Source organism: Sus scrofa, chromosome 13, assembly GCF_054392235.1.
Source record: "Sus scrofa isolate SSC_HxYL_T2T_F1_AM1 chromosome 13, Sscrofa_HxYL_maternal_Yorkshire_Landrace_v2.0, whole genome shotgun sequence".
Classification (NCBI taxonomy): Eukaryota; Metazoa; Chordata; class Mammalia; order Artiodactyla; family Suidae; genus Sus; species Sus scrofa.
The window spans coordinates 177,806,768-177,828,690 of record NC_139395.1 but is presented as its reverse complement, the minus strand read 5'-3'; the positions used below and the strand labels follow the sequence as shown (position 1 = coordinate 177,828,690).

Sequence of the window (21,923 nt, the reverse complement as noted above, 5' to 3'; positions counted from 1 at the left end):
AATTTTTTAACATAAGAAAAAGTGAATTATCTGAAGGTTTTGCCTTGCCTTTCTTATGTAAAAATGCCCATACTTTTTTTTCCCTTGTAGGTCTTTGTAATCAGAGGGTATTAAAAATGATGAATGGCTTAATTTAGACAAGTTAGTATAATAACCTGTGCTGTATAATGCTATCCATTGCTATAGCATCAAACATATTTTTGATCACTGTTAATCACTATTAACAGTTTTCAAAACTTAGACAAGTTATTACCAATAATTTTATTAGTATTTTAAAAAATCCTCATCAGAAAAACATTGTCAACAATTTGATCTTTACTTAATTTAAAAAAAAAAAGCTTTCTAATTGTTTCATGTGTAGTTGACTCTGCAAATTTCATTTTTAATATCCATAAAGCCCTTAAACCTGTTGGTAACATTTTCTAGATTGTTTTCCATACATTAACTCATGTTTCTGATATAATTTATGTAGGAAGCTACTTCACTGTTGGGTTCAAATTGTTTAAAAAGTTCTGTAATTCTTATATTTTGAACAGATTTGTATCCAGCATGAGAAACTCTTCTGTCAAAACCTTACCATGATATTTTTAAAAATTTCTGGTTTTGCAGCTTTCTTTACGTAGAAAAGTTAAAAGCCTTCCCTAATTTGAGAGGAGATATTCTTAACTTTGTAATTTGAAAGGAAATAAATATTAATGCTAAAAAAAATCTTAATCATACTTACTAAAAGTGAATTAGATATACTGTTGCTAAAACGCAATTATTTTCAGGCTTCTTTTATAAAATTTTCTGTAAAAAATGACACATGTATTTGGTTCACCTTTGTAGTATCAGATGTATCGAGTTTATCCATGGTAGAGTATAACCATTTGTAATACCTGGAGGCTTAATAAGTCTCCAGATGTACATAGATAGTTGTGTTTGGGCTAAAATGCATAGAATTTTTTCATATTTTCAGTCGGTATGTCTGTTTCCTTAAATATTTGAGATTTATGGGTATTCTCCTTCTTTCTTACTATTCAGATCACATACCTCTTATATGGGATAAGCTATAGACCCTATGCACAATTACATAATACATGAAATTAATACATTCTTTTCTCGATTTAGTTTGTGAAAATAAACATTTTCCCATCTTTATTGGTAAAGTTACAAGGTTTTTACATTTCCATATATTTTCCATTTGTTTTCTTTACTATGGAAAAACTTAACAATTAAAGGCAGATTTGTGTTCTTGAAAACTATTCAGTTATGAAGATTTAGCTGAAACCTATGAGAGAATGTTGTAGAAAATGGACTGAGAAAAAAAAGTGTATATGTGTATGACTGGGTCACTTGGCTGTGCATCAGAAATTGACACATTGTAAATCAACTATATTTATTTTATTTTATTTTTTGTCTTTTTGCCTTTTCTAGGGCTGCTCCCGCGGCATAATGAGATTCCCAGGCTAGGGGTCTAATCGGAGCTGCAGCTGCTGGCCTACACCAGAGCCACAGCAACGTGGGATCCGAGCTGCATCTGTGACCTACACCACAGCTCACGGCAATGCTGGATCCTTAACCCGTTGAGCAAGGCCAGGGATCAAACCCGCAACCTCATGGTTCCTAGTCAGATTTGTTAACTGCTGAGCCACTACAGGAACTCCAGATCAACTATACTTTAATTCCAAAAAAAAATTTTAGGCGTTCCCGTCATGGCTCAGTGGAAACAAATCTGACTAGTATCCTTGAGGACACAAGTTTGATTCCTGGCCTTGTTCATTAGGTTAAGGATCTGGTGTTGCCTGTGAGCTGTGGTGTAGGTTTCAGACGATGCTCAGATCTCACGTTGCTGTGGCTGTGGTGTAGGCTGGCAGCTATAGCTCCGATTTAACCCCTGGCCTGGGAACCTTCATATGCCATGGGTGCAGCCCCAAAAAGACCAAAAATTTTTAATTTTTTTAAAAGAAAATAGACTATGTTGGCATGACTAACCTTTTAAAAAGTAGGAATCAGTACCTGAAAGGGCTAATTATAATACATGAAGCTAAGCTTGAAACTTTGATTTTCAGTGCTTTAAACATGTTAAAGAGTGTGTATCTTAGCTACAAGTGTAAAATATTTCCACCCAGATTGCTGTGGGAGATTATCTCGTTAGAAATATAAACTGGTTCATACAAATCAATATAATCATTTTAGTTGGAAGTGCCCAGAAAGCTCCCCAAATGGAAAACAGTGATCCCTCCCCCAAAGGACTTCAAAACTTCTAAAAATCTTTATTATAGAAAGTTGAAATTTAGTGGATTTTTGTCTGTGGTTTATTTTATAAGATGCCCTTTTAGATCAAATGTTGCTTTACTGGATTGATGCAGAATAAAATGCCTTGAGGTCTCATTAGAATGGAGTTGGCTTTAAGAGAACATAAATTTATTATACCTAAAGAAGAAAATTCCGATTCTGATATCTCATTTCTTGTTCCTTTGGACATCATGTACATTTTGGCGATCTTTTGAGGAAAAATTATAGCAGCCAATTGAAAGTAAGTTTTAAGTACAAAATGTAAAAACTTTGAAAGGAAATCCAAGCAATGAAACTTCTTGTCATTTGTTCACACTTCCGGATCTTCATATGTTGCTCTGAAAGGCCCTTGTATTTTCTGAATAATTTATGTATTTTTATATGGGATTTCACCAATAGTATTACTTTACCTATATGTATTTTTAATCTTCTTGCCTGTTTTCTTAGACAGGTTATCTTATCCAATTTTGAGTTTGTTTCTTAACAGTCTTTGATCAAGCCTAAAATTCATGCATTAGCTCAAATCACTTTTCTAAGGCAAAGCTTTTTTTCTATACATCTCCTTTAACTGTTTTAAAATGGACAGTAAAAAAATGAAAAAGTAATCAAATTTTTTTACAATAGTGGTGTGATAGGATTTTAAGGCTGGCAGTTATATAGATTGAAATAAATTATTTACAGCTAAAATTCAAGAAATATGAAAAAGGCACAGTTAATGGAGATTTTATATGTCAAAGAAGGCTTACTTTCTGTTTTATCATTTAGACAAATTAGCATTTTTTGTGCTTTAAAGTGGAGATACACATTATTTTAGATATTGGAATACTGATAACTGGATTTCATAGTTATTCCTATAGATTCTAGAAAGATTTATTAGATGTTTAATCTTTGCTTTTTTGGGGGGAGGGATGCTGCACCCATAGCATATGAAAGTTCCCAGTCTAGGGCTCCAATTGGAACTACAGCTGCAGCCTATACCACAGCCACAGCAATGCTGGATCCGAGTTTCGTCTGTGACCTACACCACCTCTCTTGGCAACGCCAGATCCCCTACCCACTGAGTGAAGCCAGAGCTCAAACCTGCATCCTCTTGGATACTAGTCAGATTCATTTCTGCTGAGCCACAGCGGGAACTCCCTACCATACATTTTTATAGTTGGGACACTAAAATGTAACTGGGGATCAGAATTGAAAATACTTTTGTATCGTCTATAAGAATTGTAGAAACAAATTACTTAGCTTTACTTATTTAGTATCATTGCTTTACTTATTCATTCATTAATTCATGCAAAGTTATTAAATCTATACCATTTGCCAAAACTTATAGGGATCTTAAAAATACAAAGACAATGAAGACATACCACATTCTTTCAAATAACCACCAGAATAGTGGGGAAATAAATCAGTGGATGTATCTTTATAATTTAATATGGCAAGTGCTGTGCTCAGAGTCCTTTGTCCCCAGAGATCGGAGGCTGACTGCCCATTTTAGCAGTAAAGGGGTCCTGGGCTAGGTCTGCACTGGAGATAACAAGGGAACTGAGTCTTAGAGGACACTGGACTTTCTCTCAGGCTGGAATTGAAGGGGAGAGAATGGTGTGTGTCAAGGATTGGCTGTGGGGCAGCACAGCATAACATCAGAGGTTCCAGAGACAGATTCTTTATAGAAAGTTGGCTGCTGAGAACATCAGGAACATTATGCTGAGGGTGAGAAAAAGTAGGGAACTCATTCTATAGATCTTTTTTGATTTCTACATTTATCCAGGCAGTTCAATACTATGCTAATTGGATATTTGAAGAATTTAACCAGAGAGAGGATATTTAAGGCAAGTCTGTCATTTATTGACTTAACAAATATATACCTAGTGCTTCATGCAGGCTGAACATCCTGCCAGGTGTTTTCTTGACAACTTGTCTACTGCTGTGCTAAAAGTTTCTGGTCAAATTCACATCTAAGTAAAGGAAGAGAAGCTCACTATGATGCTTTGTTATGGTGGAGAAATCAGTGATATAGCCATGAGCTCGGGATACAAATATGATGCAGTGAGGCAGTGAGGTTCCTTCCAGCCAAACACGCCTGGAGATCAGAACTAGAACCCAAGCCTCGGACTTGTCATTCTCTATTCTCTTCATTAAGCACTATGAGAGACAGATATAATCAGGGAACCCTTGAGAGGGAACGGTTCTCAAGAGCTGTTCCTGCTGGCTTGACATTCATGTACTGCTGGTCAAATCTGTGTTATGTTTATTAAAGATAGGTTGAACTAAAACCTTCTAGGATTTCCTTCCCAACTTAGGACATATGAAGAGTAGGAGTATTTGAAAGATGTATTTCACCACAATGTCTGGGATTACTGTTAAGTGTTTACTAATGGTATTTCCTGATACTCTCATGCTGTTTCTTTTTGCAGGCAAATACATGATAAACCAGAGAAGCCTTTAGTAACATTTTCAACGTATCGAGGCCCCAGACAAATTAGGAAATATTTGAAGCAACAGTCGGCATCAGAAACTGTGAACCCCTCAGACAGAGAAAATGAAAGTTCTGACTCTAGTGGGAGCACACAAATGGGCCCTGAAAGTGAGATGGAACCTGGGATAGTGCCAGTGTCTTCAGCTAGCACAGACATATCTATGAAAGGACATTTGCTTGAAGGCCTGTTAGAAGTCTCTGATTATAACAAAATAAATCTCAACACAGAAGGCCATTCAAGAAACCACCAAGAACTGCCGAACACTGCTTCTTCCAAGGATGTTTTCAATAAAAATGATCCTGAGGGACCTGAAAGAAGTAGGTCATCCAGTTCTGTGACTAATTCCAGCCCCACTCTTGGAGAATCTGACTCACAGCACCATTTCAATTGTGCACCAGTTTCTCAGATGGACAGAAATTTGGTATGTTCAACATTGTTTACAGGAAGTAAAAGTAGCAAAACCCCTTGCAGTCCAGACTTGCAGAGGACAGCTTCCCCAGAAACTATGATAAGAGAAAACATCTCAGTGGTGAGTGATGGGACAGTGGTGCAAAGAGAGGAGCATGCTGAGCCTGAGAGCCCTGCTGTTTCTGACTTTTCTTGTAGTAAATCTAATGGGAATGACACTACCAAACAGAGAAGTGCAGATTTGCCAAGTCCAAATAAATCAATTAGGCGTGAAGATCTGCAGTTGCCAGAAAGTAAGTGTTCTGACAAGCAAACCATAGATAACTCATCAAAGCAGGCTGCCAATCATACCAGCACTGTGGCTCTCCAAAGACATGCTGTGACAGACACAGAACTTGGAAATGAAGGAAACGGGTTGTCTTCTCAAGATACACAGGAAAATTTGGCTGTTACAGAAAACAAGCAAGAAGCAGAAAGTGCCTCAGTTGGTGAACCCACAACTTCAAGTCATGTAAAAGAAAGTAGAATCGAGTCATTACCCAAAGATACTGACCAGCCTTTGGTAACAGAAGCCATAAAGCTTGATTTTAGGCCACATGGCAAAATGCCTTCCATTGGAATAAATCAAAAGGACCCTGCCTCTGTAAAATACACTGGTGAGTCAGCAGGTATAGCATGTTTAGAAAATGAAATAGCACCTAGACTGAACTTTGAACTTAATAGAGATTGCATTTCAGAATCTGTTCTTGACTCTGAGAGGCCTCAACAAGCCAAAGTGCTACCTGATGTCAGAACATCTCTTAACCTTGACCATAAAAAAACAGATTTCAATACTTCATTTCCTACCTTCGTTTCTGGAGTTGCCGTGATGAACAAGTTGGATATTCCTGTTTTAAAGAACGAAGATTCTTCTGTGCTCATTGAAACTGGGGATGTCAATATTGTTGGTATTTCCAGTCAGCCTAGGAAGCGTCAAGAAGAAAATGTGGCAGATCATGTTGAGGCTATGGACAGGGAGAATCTCCCTGCTTGCCTTCATCCCAAGCATGCATCTGCAGTTCTTGAATACAAGGAAGTTCTTCCTGATAGTGAAAAATGCCAGTTTCCACTAGATCTTAAAGCCAGTGACACCCACTTAACTGCAGTGGACTTGAGCTTTAAGTCTGAAAGCCTCTTCAAGGACCACAGTTCCATTTCATCTCAAGACCCTAATAAAACAGAGTTAATGCTGGCAAACACCAAAGCATGTAAGAACACTCTAGAGAGGCCTGATTCTTCTTTCTCCTTGGAAACCAAAGCCGATAACATTGCAGAAATTTTATCAAAGACTGAAGTTAGTGGTCAGAACAGTGTTCCTATTGAGTCACATTCTGGAAGAGGAAAAACCCTAGATTCCTCCAAGATACCTGTTTCCCAAATAGAGCCCAGACACATATCTCAGGATAAAATTTCTTCTCTGCTCGAAATTATAGATGTGCCAGCAAAGCCTATGTTAACAGAATTGATTTCCCTAAAAGTTGAACAGGACAAAAGTTTTCAGTCACTGGATCATAAAGACACTAAAGAGAAATATCCAGATGCTGGCCTTAAAGAGAATTGCCAAACTGAAGTTTCTCCTTCTGTCTCCAATCATCAAGGTATTCAGGAAATGGAGGTGGAAGCCTTAGGTGGTCCTCCTGCTCTTCTCCAAAGTGATAGACCTGAGATTTTGCCACCTGTTCATGATAAAAAAGTCACTAGGCAAATGGCACAGAATTGTGAAGCCAACATTTGTGCAATTCATCAACCTTTAGTTATTTGTGGGACTAAAAATATTTCTGGTTTTTCAGAAATGGCAGAACTCAGCTTAACTAATACTTCCCCCAAATTCCAAGAAACTGATAGCATGAAAGTCAGTTCACCTCTCCTGAGTTCTGGTATCAGTTTGGAAAAAAATTCTTTTGCATCTGAGGGTTCAAGTTTTCTTATGAATGCTTCTGTGCTGAGATCACCAAAGAAAGTCTCATCTCACAGAAAGAAGGAGAACATGCATTTCCCAAGTGGTGGTACTGATATCATGTCTTTGTCCTCTGTTAACTCTGGAGAAGTCAGCAAGGTTATAAGATCACACAATCACCCAAGTAATTTTGATTCTGTAAAAGTTACCATAGAGGTCACGCATGAAGGTGCCTCCTTAACTAACCCACTATATCCTAATAGCTCTTATTTGGAAGTTGAAACATCTCTCCCAACAGGGGCAGAAGTCACCCCACTTCAGGATCATTTGGGGAATCATCCTGAGACGGTATCTCTTGATTTCCCAACTGCTGCCCAATTTGACAATCCCATGGAAACAGAGACTGGAGCAGTTGCTGGGGCCCCAGTGTCAGTTAACAGCTCAAGCTGGCAGTGTTCTGAGGCATCTGCTAAGCACATAGAAACAAGGAGGAGAGCACATGACCAGCTTTTAGACCTCAAAAGTGGTTTACATAAAAAGGCTGGTACATTGATTGGTGAGATCTTCGATTCTGTCACGGAAGAACTGAAATCCAAACACACAGTTGGTACCCTCGAGGAGCACACAGCCACAGACGGAATAATGAATCCAGGTACCCTGAAAGAAGACATCCCATCAGAAGTGACACTGCCGGGAATCCAACTGACAGAGCATTTCGAAGAGCAGCTCATGGAAAACATGTCTGAAGTCCAAGGAGAAGAAAAGGCCTGTGTTTCACCTGTGGTTGGTGAGAAGAGTCTCCTTTTTGATTCTGATAGAATAGATGTATCTTGGTTGTTAGAAGATCAAGCCAGGGAATTAGTCAATGAGATTATTTATTCAGCCCAGGAAACCTTAACAAATGATGCAGAGGACGCTTGGGATTCTGAACTTCAGACTAATACTTCAGAAATTCTGAACAGTGATGATGTTAAGCCAGATGATAGAGTGAGGGAGTTCTTGGTGTCAGAACAGACAGCAAATCAAAGTACATGTGAAATTAGTGAAAAAGTATTAGGTAGATTCTTTGCTGTAAATAACTTAGTTAGTGACACAGAGTCAATTAAAGGAAGAGAAATTGGTCTCTACCAGAACTCTCCTTTTTCTGAAAATAGAGCTGGACAGTCTGATAGTATAAATTTGCAGGAATCAGATGCTATTTTACTAGCTGAAGACATGCCCCATACAGGGTTAGCCATTAAGGCAGAAACACATTCATTTCTCCATAAAGACTCTAAAGAGAAAATGGGAATAGAGTGTGTTGATAATCACAAAACTGAAACAGAGGATACAAGAACATCTAAGAGCATTTTGTCCAATGCTCTTGTATGTATATCTGAAAAAAGCTTTCCAGGGCACAGTAATAAAAGCACACCCCTTACAACGTCAGAAGTAGGGCAAGTACACAAGGAGGATGATGAAGTATATATAGGAGAACGTGAGCTTATACCTTCCATGTTGGAAGCGGAGAAAACAAACAAGAAGGATGCTGAATTGAATATTGTGAAATATGATGCAGTGCCTCCTTTGTCAGAAATGGGAAGAGCACATAAAAGGGATGCTGAATTGAGTATCTCAAAAACTGAGCCAACAGCTAACATTCTCAAAATGAGAGAAGCATACCAAATGGGTACTGAGAGGTGTATTGAAAAAACTGAGAGATTACCTGCCACTTTAGAAATGGAAAAAGCTTATAAAATAAGGGATACTAAAGGGGATATTGGCAAAACTGACATGACAACTTTAATGTCAGAATTGAAAAATGTCTACCAAAAAGATGCTGAGGGAATTACTGGAAAGACTGAAGTGATACCTGCTACATTAGAAATGGAAAGTATTTACCAAAAAGATGCTGAAGGGGATATTGCAAAGACTGAAGTGATGCCTGTTCCATTAGAAATGAAAAGTATTTCCCAAAAGCATGCTGAAGGGGATATTGGTAAGACTGGTATGACATCAGTTATGTCAGAAATGGAAAATATCTACCAAAAAGATGTTGAGGGGACTGCTGAAAAAGTTGAAATGATACCTGCTACCTTAGAAATGGAACATGTTTACCAAAAGCATGCTGAAGGAGAAGTGGACGAAACTGAGGCGATTCCCATTATGCCAATAATGGTAAATGTCTACGAAAAAGAGGGTGAAGAGATCCCTGCAAAGACTGAAAGCCCTGTATTGGACACAGAAAACACTCACCAAAAGGATGCTGAAGAAGTTATTAGGAAGACTAAAATCATACCTCCTTTTGCGTTAAAAGTAAAAGAAGCACACAGAAAGGTGGTGCCTGCCTCCTTAGAAATGGACGAAGCATGCAAGAGAGATGCTAAAGAGATAATTGGGATGATTGTGTCTGTGCCCTCTAAGATAGAAATGGAAAGAACATCCCCAGAAGATTATGATGGGGCTGTCAGGAAAAACAGAGTGTTGTCCACAGTGGTAAATGTTGAGAAAACACATGAAACAGGTCTGGAATTGCCCATTACACAAGTAGAGGCCACGCCTCCCATATTTGAAGCTGAGAAAGCACCCCAAGAGTATGCCAAAGGGAGTGCTGGAGAAACAGAGAAAGAGCCTACAGAAATGAAGGCAGGTTTGATAGCATGTGACTCTAGACTTGCCTCATATTTCAAGGGTTATGAATCACCTACATTAAGTAAGGATTATGAAGGCTACCCAGCCTTAGTGCAAGGTTTTCAACCCGAGGACACTGTAGGAAGGCTTGACAGAAGAACGTCTGTTACTGCAGTCCATAAGCAAATAAGAGATCTAGGCTATGGAAATGAAAAAGAAGAACCTAACCTAGCCTTCATTTCTCAGGATGAACAAGAAAATTCTTCCTTTACTATATTGTATGAAGAGCCCCTTCAAGATGAGGACAAATATGCTACTGCAGAAGTAAGAAGAACACATTCCCACATAATTCCTGACACTTCCACTGACAGCATGACTGTTTTCACATGTGAAAGGTCTGAGAGTAGAACTGACCTCATCCATCACTTTGAAAAGGAAACTAAATTAGGTGAGACCTTCGAGAGTGATAGTTCAGAAATCTTCTTATCAGTGGAGGCCAAAAGGTACAAGATTTACCCCTTAGCTTTGTCTCCCATTTATGAGGATGACAGCTCTCAAGAGGACATTCTATCCAGCGAGGTCTCCCCTGGTCACTATGGCTCCACGAAATCAAGAGAGAGTGCAGACCAGCCCTCATCTGTTTTATCACTTCTCCAGTCAGTATCGGAGCGTTTAAAGATGAATTTTGGTGAAGATGACAGACGGGAGGGATGGGAGGAGGAGAACGAGGAAGAGGAGGAAGAAACATTCCATAAAGGAAGTCTGAGAGCTAGAAGGCAGGAAACTGTTACTTTCAAGTTGCCAGATTCTTCCATCACATTTTACCCTGATGATGGCCAGGAAAGTACTGGAATTTCTAAGAATTCTTACGTGATGTCAAATGAACCTACTACCTCGAATCTGCAAATTGGCCTGTGGCCAGAAAAGGCCTCATTTCTACAGAAATCTGACCTTACTTCCAAACTACATTCTTCTTTAAAGAGTGCTTATCATCAGTATTTGCAGACTTCCAAAACCCATTCCTCAGAAAAAGGAGCCAGATTTGGTGGCACTTTTCAGGAGCCAGTGTCAAAATATTTCCGTGTTCAAGACACCTCAGGCCAGTTAAGCACATTCACAGAGGTAAGTTACTTTGATTTTTAACTAGCAGAGTAGTGCTTTGGGCCACAAAACGATGCCAAAGCTTATTAAGAAAATAAGTGTTTTGAGTTTATGTAAAAATTGTTTTAAAAAAATACCAGAGACTACTTTGTTCTCTGGTTGAAGGGTATCATAACTCACGTATTTTAGCTGGACTGTCATATTTGAGAAAGCAGAATTGTTTCATCGGAATCTAAAAAGCGTAAGAGAAAATTATGTAATTTACCAGTTGTTTGCCAGTTTTTCATTTTCAAACTAAATTAAGTGAATTTCTCAAGGTATTGTATGTAGAAAAAGTATCACTGTCCACTGAGCTTATTTCTCATGAAAATATTTCATAATATTTAAAAATATGTAAATACTTAAAATATTTTAAATGTTTGCTTGATAGTGATCTTGTGCTGTAGTTGCTCATGTCTGTGTACATGTTCTCATATACATAGCTGGGCAAGGAACAGACTAATTCATCAAAAAGAAGATGAAAACATTATAGCTAGAAAATATCTTGAAAATGAGTTACATTTTTCTTTGACTTAGAAATATTTAAACATCTAATATAGACTATTCATTGAACACGGGACGTTCCTTTCCAACATTCCCATGGTCATAGAACTTTCTCTAGGATTCCCAGGGCTGTATCTTTACTTTGAGTAGCTTTAGTAGCATGAAGTAATAGCTGAATACCAACCTGTTGTAAAAGAGAGGTTGGGATTTGAAGAAATGTTTCTTTAATGGTTTCCCCATTGCCTCCTAAGTCAAGTGCAACCTCTGGGCTCTGTATTATAAGGTCCCATTGGCTCCTAAGTCAAGTGCAACCTCTGGGCTCTGTATTATAAGGTCCCTAAGTGCTGTTTGTTTAACATTGTCTCCTCAAGATCTGGTTATACACCCTGTAAGATGTCTCTGCTTCTCATGATGTTCTCTTCCTGGAATTTTTTTTCTTTATTGCTTCTACCCCCAATCTGCCACATTTTTTTTTTCCATTTACCGTTTTTCAAGGTCTTCTCCATACCATGTCCTCAGACAAGGCTCTTGGGAACCTCTCTCTGCTGGTGCCATTTCCGTTGACCTCTATAACTTGGCATTTTGATTATATTTTAACTGAGGGTTTAACTTAATCCCCCACCTAGAAGAGTCCTGGGAACATGATTATCTGTTTCCCCTTCCTAATAAGATCTAAGCTTCTTGAGGGCAAAGAAAAAGCACAATTTCCTCTATATTTACTTTCTATCCCTTGTAGTACTCAGAGGTATATCTTGCACACAGTGGTCTCTAAGTAAATATGTGATAAATCAGATGGATTTGTGACTGTTAGAGTGATATATATATATATCTTTCCATTTATGTTTTGTAAGGCTTACTTTTTCCACTTTTCTTATTCCAGAATGTTGACAAACAAACTCTGAGGTGTAACCCAAGACCTGGGAAGGTAAGCACATGTTTCTTAGGTTGACTGAGATAAAATATGAGAACGTTACTTTTAGGTTTGGGGAGTTTAAACTAAATACTGTTCCTTAGAAAATGATTATTCTACTCAGGAATTTAGAGTCTAAAGAAACATTTACCTATATATATTTAGGATATTTTATTTTCTACATTCTAAGACATTTTGGAATTTTAAATGCATTCTTAAACTTTGTTGTTATTATGCCTACTTACTATATGTTGCAGATGGTTATCTATGATCTCCATGGAAGTAAATATAAACAAGAGATCTACTGTAACATTCCTGATGCTACATCTTGGTCTTTTCCGAATGGGGTACTGATAAAAGTTGTAAGGGGCTGGTAAGAGATCTCTTAAAATTTTGTAGCATTTCCCCTGTAGGTGTTTTTTTGCTGTTTATGCTTTTTGGTTTTTGTGTTAAATTTATATTCTTTTTCCTCTAGAATAATTTTTTGAAAGATTATTAGTGTTTTATAATGTATGTGTTCTCTTTATTTACTGTGGCAGAAAATATAGGTTGATTTTAGTACTTACAGCCTGCTGTTAAGTAGGAAGTCCTAGAATATACAATGTATACAATCAGTATTTTGTAACTGCATAATTAGCAGGATAGATTTGGCAGCTTGAGTTGAAGGCTTCAGTTGAATGAAGCATAGCTTTAAAAATGAGTTCAAAATTTGTGGGATGCTAAGGAATGTGAAGGCCACATGTTTATAAAGTCATTTGTACTGCTGACATGCCCAAAGAGTGAAGGATTCTTTGTGTGGTGTAAAAATGATGGACAATCCCATTTGTTATTGTGGACCATAGCCCACGGACATGTGGGGGTCAGAATTTCTTTGTCCCTGTCCCGTGTTTCAGTAACTCACTGATCAGTATTCATGTTACATACAGTGTAGTGTAGTGCTCTCTGTGAGTAGCAAAATGAGACATATGTGCTCTGTTATGCAGCAACAGGAAAATTAGGGTAGAAGTAGAATTTGAAATTGTTAAGCCATTGTTTTGAATGTACATGTGTATATAGCATCTGTAAAGTGTATGTATACATAAATAGAGGCAAAGGCATAGATTAGGGTGCTATGTTCAGGAAGTATTACTTCCAAGTTGCGTATACTTGTATTCTTTCTTATATATACTATTTGCCTATACTTGCATCAGCATATTATCATTGTTTTAAAATGGAATTATACACTAGTAGTGGAAAATAACCCAGATTTTAAAAATTTAAGTAGAAAAGATGATCTGTGACTTACAATATCATTTGTTTTATGCCTCATTTCTTAGAAAATTGATTATAACTGATCATGCTTTTCTCTTTGTTCAGCTGGATTTTATATGAGAAACCACATTTCCAAGGTCAGAAATGTGTACTAGAAGAAGGGGAAAAGGTGTTAAATCGTGACTGGATCCTTCAGAACAAAAAGCATCCACAAAGAAACTTTGTATTGGGATCTATTAGACGTGTCTTAAAGGTAATGAAACAGTTGATTTTCCCCTATTTTTTATTTTGTTTTGTTTGTCATGTAGTAAAGCTGTACTTTGAGCCAATGATGCTTAGAAATGGTTGCTAATGTTGTGCTAATTTCATTAATCGGAGTTCCTGTCGTGGCGCAGTGGTTAACAAATCCGACTAGGAACCATGAGGTTGAGGGTTCAATCCCTGGCCTTGCTCAGTGGGTTAAGGATCCGGCATTGCCGTGAGCTGTAGTGTAGGTTGCAGACACAGCTCAGACCCCATGTTGCTGTGGCTCTGGCATAGGCCGGCGGCTACGGCTCTGATTAGACCCCTAGCCTGGGAAACTCCATATGTCGCAGAAGCGGCCCTAGAAAAGGCAAAAAGACAAAAAAAAAAAAAAAAAAAAAAAAAAAAAAAAAAAGTTTAATTTCATTAATCTTCATTATTATATTGGTAATTTTTGACCAGATATGTATAAAGTATTAAATGAATGAAAATTTAAAATATTACATGTAATCTGGCCTATAAAATGTTACATGTTGTAATATATATATGTATATATATACATATTTTTTAAGAGTAGTAGGAGTATACCATAGAGACAACTTTCTCTCAGTGTAGTTGTGTGTGTGGTGTTTAGAAGAGAGGAAGAGTGAGATGAGTGTTAGGAGAAATGAGAGGAGAAAGGATGAGTAGAGGAAGGGAAAAGTGTTTCTTCTTAATTATTTGTTTAGAAAATATTATTTGAAACTAAGATGAGGAAGGGTCTTTCCATATAAAAAAACCTTTTGTGGCAAGTGCCTTTGTTGTTTAGAGGAAGGGTGAATTAGTGATAAGAGCAGAATTCTCCCATGTATTTTTTTTAATTGGAGTATTAGTTGATTTACAGTGTTGTTAGTTTGAGGCAGGTGTACAGCAAAGTGATTAGTTATAAATATATCCATTTATTTCAGATTCTTTTCCCATAGAAGTTATTATAGAATATTAATTAGACTTCCCTGTGCAGTACAGTAGGTCCTTGTTGGCTGTCTATTTTATAGATTTATAAAATCTAGATATTTATAGATTTACCGTAATGTGTATGTTAATCCTAACCTCCTAATTTATCCCCCCCACCCTTTGGTACCCACAAGTTTGTTTTCAAAAATCTGTGAGTTTGTTTCATTTGTATCATTAGATTCCACATATAGGTGATATCGTATGATATTTATCTTTAACTGAGTTACTTCACTCAATATGATAATCTCTAGATCCATCCATGTTGCTACAAATGGCATTATTTTGTTCTTTTTTATAGCTAAGTAATATTCCATTGTATATATGTACCATATCTTCTTTATCCATTCCTTTGTTGATGAACATTTAGGTTGTTTCTATGCCTGTTGTAAATAGTGCTGCAAAGAAAATTGGGGGGCATATATCTTTTCAAATTGTGGTTTTCCCTGAATAGATGCCGGGAGTGGAATTGATGAATCTTATAGTAGTTCTATTTTTAGGTTTTTAAGAAACCACCGTATTGTTGTCCGTAGTGGCTAACTTATATTCCCACCAGCATTGTAGGAGGGTTCCCTTTTCTCCACACCTTCACCAACATTTATTGTTTGTAGTCTTCTTGGTGATGGCTTTTCTGACCAGTGTGAGGTCATACCTCATACCTCATAGTAGTTTTGATTTGTGTTTCTCTAATAATTAGTGATGTTGAGCATCTTTTCATGTGCTTTTTGCTCATCTGTGTGTCGTCTTTGGAGAAATGCCTATTTAGATCTTCTGCCTATTTTTTTTGATATTGAGCTGCATGAGCTCTTTGTATATTTTGAAGATTAATCTCTTGTTGTTCACATCATTTGCAAATATTTTTACCTATTCTATGAATTGTCTTTTCATTTTGTTATATTTTCCTTTGCTGTGCAAAAGCTTTTAAGTTTAATTAGGTCCCATTTGTTCATTTTTTAATTTTTTTTTAATTATTTGAGAAAATGGATCAAAAAAGTCATTGCAATTTATAACAAAGAGTGTTCTGCCTATGTTTTCCTCTAGGAGTTTTGTCCTGCCTTACATGTAGGTCTTTAACACATTTTGAGTTTGTTTTTCTGTATAATGTTAGAGAATGTTCTGATTTTATTCTTTACATGTAGCTGTCCAGTTTTCCCAGAACCACTTATTGAAGAGACTGTCTTTTGTCCATTGTATATTCTTTCCACCTTTGTCATAGATTAATTTACCATAAATTTGTGGGTTTATTTCTGGGATTTCTATACTGCTCCATTGATCTATATTTCTGTTCTTATGCCAGTACCATAGCGTTTTGATGACTGTAACTTTGTAATATAGTCTGAAGTCAGGGCTCCTGATTCCTCCAGCTCTGTTTTTCTTTCTCAGGATTCCTTTGGCTATTCAGAGACTTGAGTTTCCATATACATTCAAAATTTTTTTTGTTCTTGTTCTATGAAAAATGTCATTGGTAATTTGATAGGGATTGCATTGAATCTGTAGATTGCCTTAGGTAGTATAGTCATTTTGACAATGTTGCACATGGTATATCTTTCCATTTGTTTGTGTCATCTTTAGTTTCTTTCTTCAGTGTCTTGTCTTACAGTTTTCAGAGTACAGGTCTTTTGCTTCCTTTGGTCTGTTTATTCCTAGGTATTTTATTCTTTCTGATGTGATGGTAGATGGGATTGTTTCCTTAATTTCTCTTTCTGATCTTTTTTTGTTACTCCCATGTATTCCTAAGGGTTCCTTCAGCAGTAATGTAGTGCCTGCTTTAGTGCACTTACTCCTGTGACAGTCGTGGATATTTATGTATTTTTAAAATTATACAAAAAATGTATAAATGGAAGTAGATCTTATGATGATTTGGATCAATGTTATAAAACCCTTGATAGTTGCAGATAGCATACAGAAAGATAAGGTGGCATACAGAAAAACTCATGTTATCATACAGGGGTGTCTGCATGTATTTATATCAGCTAATACTTTCTGCAAAACTGTAAGCAAACCTGTGTCTAACAAATATTTATATCTACTTTTGGACCCAATATTGTGATAGGTACTGGGGCTAGAAATACAAGTGATGCATGGTTTCTTACTTCAGACTGCTCAGAGTCTAGGACAGAGAGAGCTGACTCAGGACCGTATGATGTGGGAAGTGCTCTGCAGGGCCCCTCAGATGCATGGAGATGGGCACCTCATCTGGAGGAGGTGGCACCTGATTGGCACCTTGAGAGAGTAAACAGGACGGGAGATGTGAGGAGTCCCTGGCAGAGCAACTTGTGTCAGATACCGAGGTGGATGTTGATGGTACTGCAGGAAGATTGATGGCTCTGGCATAGAGGACAGTGTTCATTTTCACTGAAAAATTTAATTGCAAGTTCAGCTCAGCAGGCAGCACTTGAGCACTCATGTAATTAGCTACCTCATGAGAAATCCCTTGAAATGAATAATTAGTTTGTAGGTGGACTCTCCTAAGATTTAAATAATGTGTGGTTTGTGCCTGCCTTGCATATATCAGGCACTGTGCCAGGCCTAGTGGGGAAAAGAAAAGACGAATAAGATATTGTAAACAGCAACCTCCACACCCCCACCCCAAATCAAACAACAATAAAATCAAACAAAAAATTCAGTCTGTTGAGCCTGGGTATATAAATGGGTGTTTGCACATCCGCTGTTTGCTTAGAATATATTATAGGAAAGAATAAGTCATGCTTGCATTTTTTCCTTCTTGCATTGTTTGTTCTTGGAGTCATTTTTAAAATTGCACTGTTAGTAACCACTTGTCTTGGGCAGGCCAGCAACATTTAGTGAGGAAGGAAAATAAAACTATTGAGCATTGAATGGAAAAGGCATTAGCATTGTTCTAAATATTTTACAAAGCAAGAATCAGGCATCAAACTGCTTGCTTTCTCCAAAATTCTGCCTGTTGATAGCTTCATTTTCATTTCATGGCCATGAAATCTTCAGATACATATAGACCTATGCCATCTCTGTCTTATTTCATCATCTTTTAGTTGCTCTAACCTGAGTAGTCGAAACTTTTCATTATGTCTTTGCTTTGCTGTGAGTAGATACAGCAAGTAACAGACCACCCATTTTATAAGCAATTGTAGATTCTGCTTAAGGGTCATCTTTGCCGGCAGTGGAAACAATGGGAGGTGAGATAGTGGTGCAGCGGGTGTTGAGTCAGTGCTTTATTTTTTCAAATAGAAAAAATAAATAGTTCAAATAACTGTTTGTTATGCATTTCATATATTTTTTAAATGAATGACAGTTCCTTGCTTCAGAAGTTACTTAGGTTGTGTCCTCATTAATGAGCCAAGCAGAAAGAAATCTGTTACAGATCAGGGACTGAAGGTATTTCATGTAAGGTGGAGGCAAGTAGTTTTTCTTACCGTTTTTGTAATTCATTCCTACCCTGTTTCTCTCCTACAGCTTTATCTCTATTCCTACTCTCCTTTTAATTGCCCAAGCTTGTAGATTTCACCAAGATATATTTATAAAGTGTGTTATAACTAGAAATGTCTGGGAGGAAGCCATATAAACTTTTTTTTACTAAGAGTAAACTGGTCATTGTTGCTGAGTTACTATAAGGCACCTTTCAGTTGCTAGTGTTTACTGCCTTTGTCCATCAAGAGTTATACAAATCTTGCAAAGACATTGTTTCTATGAATAGCCGCCATGGAAAAAAATAGAACCTGTGAGATCTTTTTAGTCAACTAGAAAAAAAATAAATCGATCCTCTAATAAAGATAGTTGAGAATGTACTCATCCTTTTTTTGGTTATTTTCAGTTTTTTAGCCATCATTATTCTTTTTCAATTATGCTCTTTCCTGCTGTGTTGTGGTATTCTCGAATGCCTCTTAGCTTTTTCCCTTTTATAAAGTACCACCCAAACATTGTTTGTATAACACAATGCAGAGGAAACTTATTTGTGTGAGACACTTAGTTAAGTGTTCTGTTACTGTACCTCAGATCCCTAGGGGAACATTAACATGGCAGCATTTTAAATAATGTTAATAGAACTCTAATTTTAATAGCAAACAAAACATCCTTGAAGATTAACAGGTGACTGTTCTGGACATTTCTGGCTGTTTATTAAATGAAACTTTAGAAGGAAATACACATTTTGTACTTTTAAGGATATTTTAGTTTATGCCTTCTTACTGTATTGCATTTTAGAACTATCTAAAAATAAGATGTATCAATTTGCTTGCTTTTGTATACTGATAAGAATGATTAATAATGATTAATAAGAGAATTCAGTTTGGAGAAAGGTTAAAAATTAGAAAATTGCAGTTATAAAATTACTAAGTAATCTTTACTATGATTATAGTAAAAAAAAAAAAGTTCAATCTGATAAATGTCACCGATGATTATTATTGCATTTACCTGTTTTATTAAAGCATAGTCATTTGAATTTTGCAATGTCCTAGATGAGAATTATGCTATTGAAACGAGTCTTGTAATTAAACACTAATGATTACTGAGATAGATTCTGTCTGTGTTCAGACAGAAGCACATCTGAGGTTTCAGAAAAAGGAAAAATAATTGTGGTTTTGATTCTTTAAGAAAAGATGAGGGGTTTTTTGTTTGTTTGTTTTTTAGGGCACACCCACAGCATGTGGAAGTTCCCAGGCTAGGGGTTGAATTGGAGCTACAGCTGCCAGCCTGCGCCATAGCCACAGCAACGTGGGATCCGAGCCATGTCTGTGACCCACACTATAGCGCATGGTAGTGCCAGATCTTTAACCCACTGAGCGAGGCCAGGGATTGAACCTGCATCCTCATAGATACTAGTTGGATTTATTGCCACTGTGCCACAGGGGAAACTCCCATGAGGGTTTCGTTTTTTTGTTTTGTTTCTGTTTGTTTTTTTGAGTTAGTACTTGACTATTAAAAGATTTTCTTAAGAATTGGCATCTTTAGTTGCAGTGAGGGAACCATTTACAAAGTTGGAGAGGCCAGAAGTGGAAATAGTGTGGGTACCAGTATGACTGCTGAGTTATGGAGAGTGAGTATAGATCACTAGGTTGTTGTCATATTGTAGAAAAGGAAACAGAAATATAAATTTGAAATGCTTGGGTCTTGAGCCAAGGAGTATTACAGGGAAAGTGGTATTCTAACAAGCCCAGCTTTATGAAGAGTAAGGCAGTACTCCGCTGGTGGTATAGGCCCATAATCAAAGTCTTGACCTTGATGAAGGATGAAGGACCTTGACAGTGGAAAGTTTAAAGGCAAGTTTGATGGGTTTGACATGGTGACAACGAGTATGTGGTGGAGTATAGGGTCAAATTTCATGCCTGTCTTCTTCAAACCAATTTGTACCAAATAAATAGAATACCACAAGTAGGAAAACAGATTTCCTTTACCCTCACCTCAAATTCCTCTTTCTTTTGTCAATGTAAATTTGATAACACATTGAGTGAATAGTGACTCTCTGCTATTTATTTTTTATGTTTCCCATGAGATTAGCTTTTACTTAACTCCCTTCCTCCCTATGGCTTTGTTATGCTTCCAAGAAGGAAGGCTTACAGACTTCTGGCACTCAAGTAGTTTGGTAACTCTGAACATTGCTTAATGGAGCAAGACTTTTAAAAATAAAGCAGAAAGAACTGAGGTAATACTTTTTCAATCAAATAATATTTCTAATTTTCATGTTATCAGTGTACCTCCTTAGAAAATTTTATTTTACCAAATTGGTAAGGAGAAACAGTATTTCCTTTATGCTGTTTTTGGGTAGAAATTCAACTGAACAATGACAATAATTGTGACTGTATGTCCAGGGTGTTGAGAATACTGGGCTGTGTGTCTCTAGATATTTCAAAGCCAAATTTTTTTTCAGGATTGCAGCATTCCAGAGATAGAACTTTGCCCGCAGTCTGATCCAGCACGTTGTCCTATCTACATACAGCGAGCGGTCCCCAATTTGGAAGAGCTGAACATCCCCAAATCTGTGTCTTTCACTGTGAAGTCAGGAGTGTATGTATTGTTTCTTTTTACTATAGTGATTGATGGCTACCAAAGTTAACTTACTATTTCATATTTCAATAGATAACATACATATTTCTGAAGTTTTAGTTAATTTTAGCATTTATACTTCTGGATACCTAAGAAAGACTTTTGCAGGGATTAAAACAGTCTGTCTGTTTTGTTTTGTTTTGTTTGGATCCAATTAAGTCTTTGATGCATGACTTCCAGGAGCAGATCTAGATTATTCTCAGGCATAACTCCTGACTGATGCATCCATTGTCTATTCATCCACCAAATCCTGGGCCTAAGAAATAAAGACATGCCACTGGCCTACGGTTATGGAGCCTGAGCTATTTATAGAGTGTCTCAGTGCTAATAGCTATTGAGGGCTTTTGTAATACCAGGGAAAGGCACTTCTGTATTCCTACAAGGCAGGTGGAGCTGCTTTCAGGTCATAAATGAAGAAATTGTGTGGTTTGTTCCAGGCTGCCAGCTGGTAAGCATGGATTTGATACTATGCCTTTCTGATTCCAAAGGTATCTTTAGGACTGTGGGTCTGAGTTCAGTCTTAATTCAACTCCAAATTCTGAGTCACAGGTTCTGTGTTGCCTGGTTCAACACGGATCCCTCTTCTCTCAGTATTTTCATCTTCTCTGATGATAGTTGGTGTCAAATTTAGGAGTCGCTGTTGGGCATCTTTCTTCCTCTCTCCCAACCATAGAGTAGAACTCTTGGGCAGATCCAGTAATTGACCTTATCCATGAGAAATGTCTATAATTATCAAGTTTAGCTGGATGCTAGATGGGTCTTTTAGGAGTTTTATTTCAAATACTGTTCCTGAGGCAGCCCAAGAACTGAAATTGATTCTAAAAATGTGGGTCCAAGATGTAAAATGCCTAGTGGAATTTCTACCTCCGATTGCCCCAGTTTAAAGAAGAATGGACTACAGTGAAATGGTTTGATTTTTCAGTTATATCCCGAATTAAAGGTTTCAAACTTTAAAATATTGGAAAATTCTGACGAAAGTATTACCAGTGCTTAGAAAATATAGATTAGACTTAGGATGGTGTTTTAATATAAATACTTAACAATATGTTAACTCATTGTTATATACTGTTTGGAAAAGTCACTTTGAATGGTTTTACTAGTGTAATTCTGTGACACAGGTGTTTTTTGTTTTTGTTTCTGTTTTGTAGCTTTTTTAAACTTC

General features: G+C 37.1%; 1 protein-coding gene across 2 annotated transcripts in view; it reads left to right on the top strand.

Moving 5' to 3' along the window:
• Positions 1 to 21,923, top strand: part of CRYBG3 (crystallin beta-gamma domain containing 3) — a 124,852-nt gene that overhangs the window by 39,119 nt on the left and 63,810 nt on the right. For both annotated transcript variants that reach the window (XM_084989099.1, XM_021070691.2), the window contains 5 exons: positions 4,689 to 10,827; positions 12,230 to 12,274; positions 12,517 to 12,632; positions 13,616 to 13,763; positions 20,586 to 20,722. In XM_084989099.1, coding sequence (XP_084845225.1) covers positions 4,846 to 10,827; positions 12,230 to 12,274; positions 12,517 to 12,632; positions 13,616 to 13,763; positions 20,586 to 20,722 — 6,428 coding nt within the window. In that variant the 5' untranslated portion in view covers positions 4,689 to 4,845. The remainder of the gene's footprint in view (positions 1 to 4,688; positions 10,828 to 12,229; positions 12,275 to 12,516; positions 12,633 to 13,615; positions 13,764 to 20,585; positions 20,723 to 21,923) is intronic.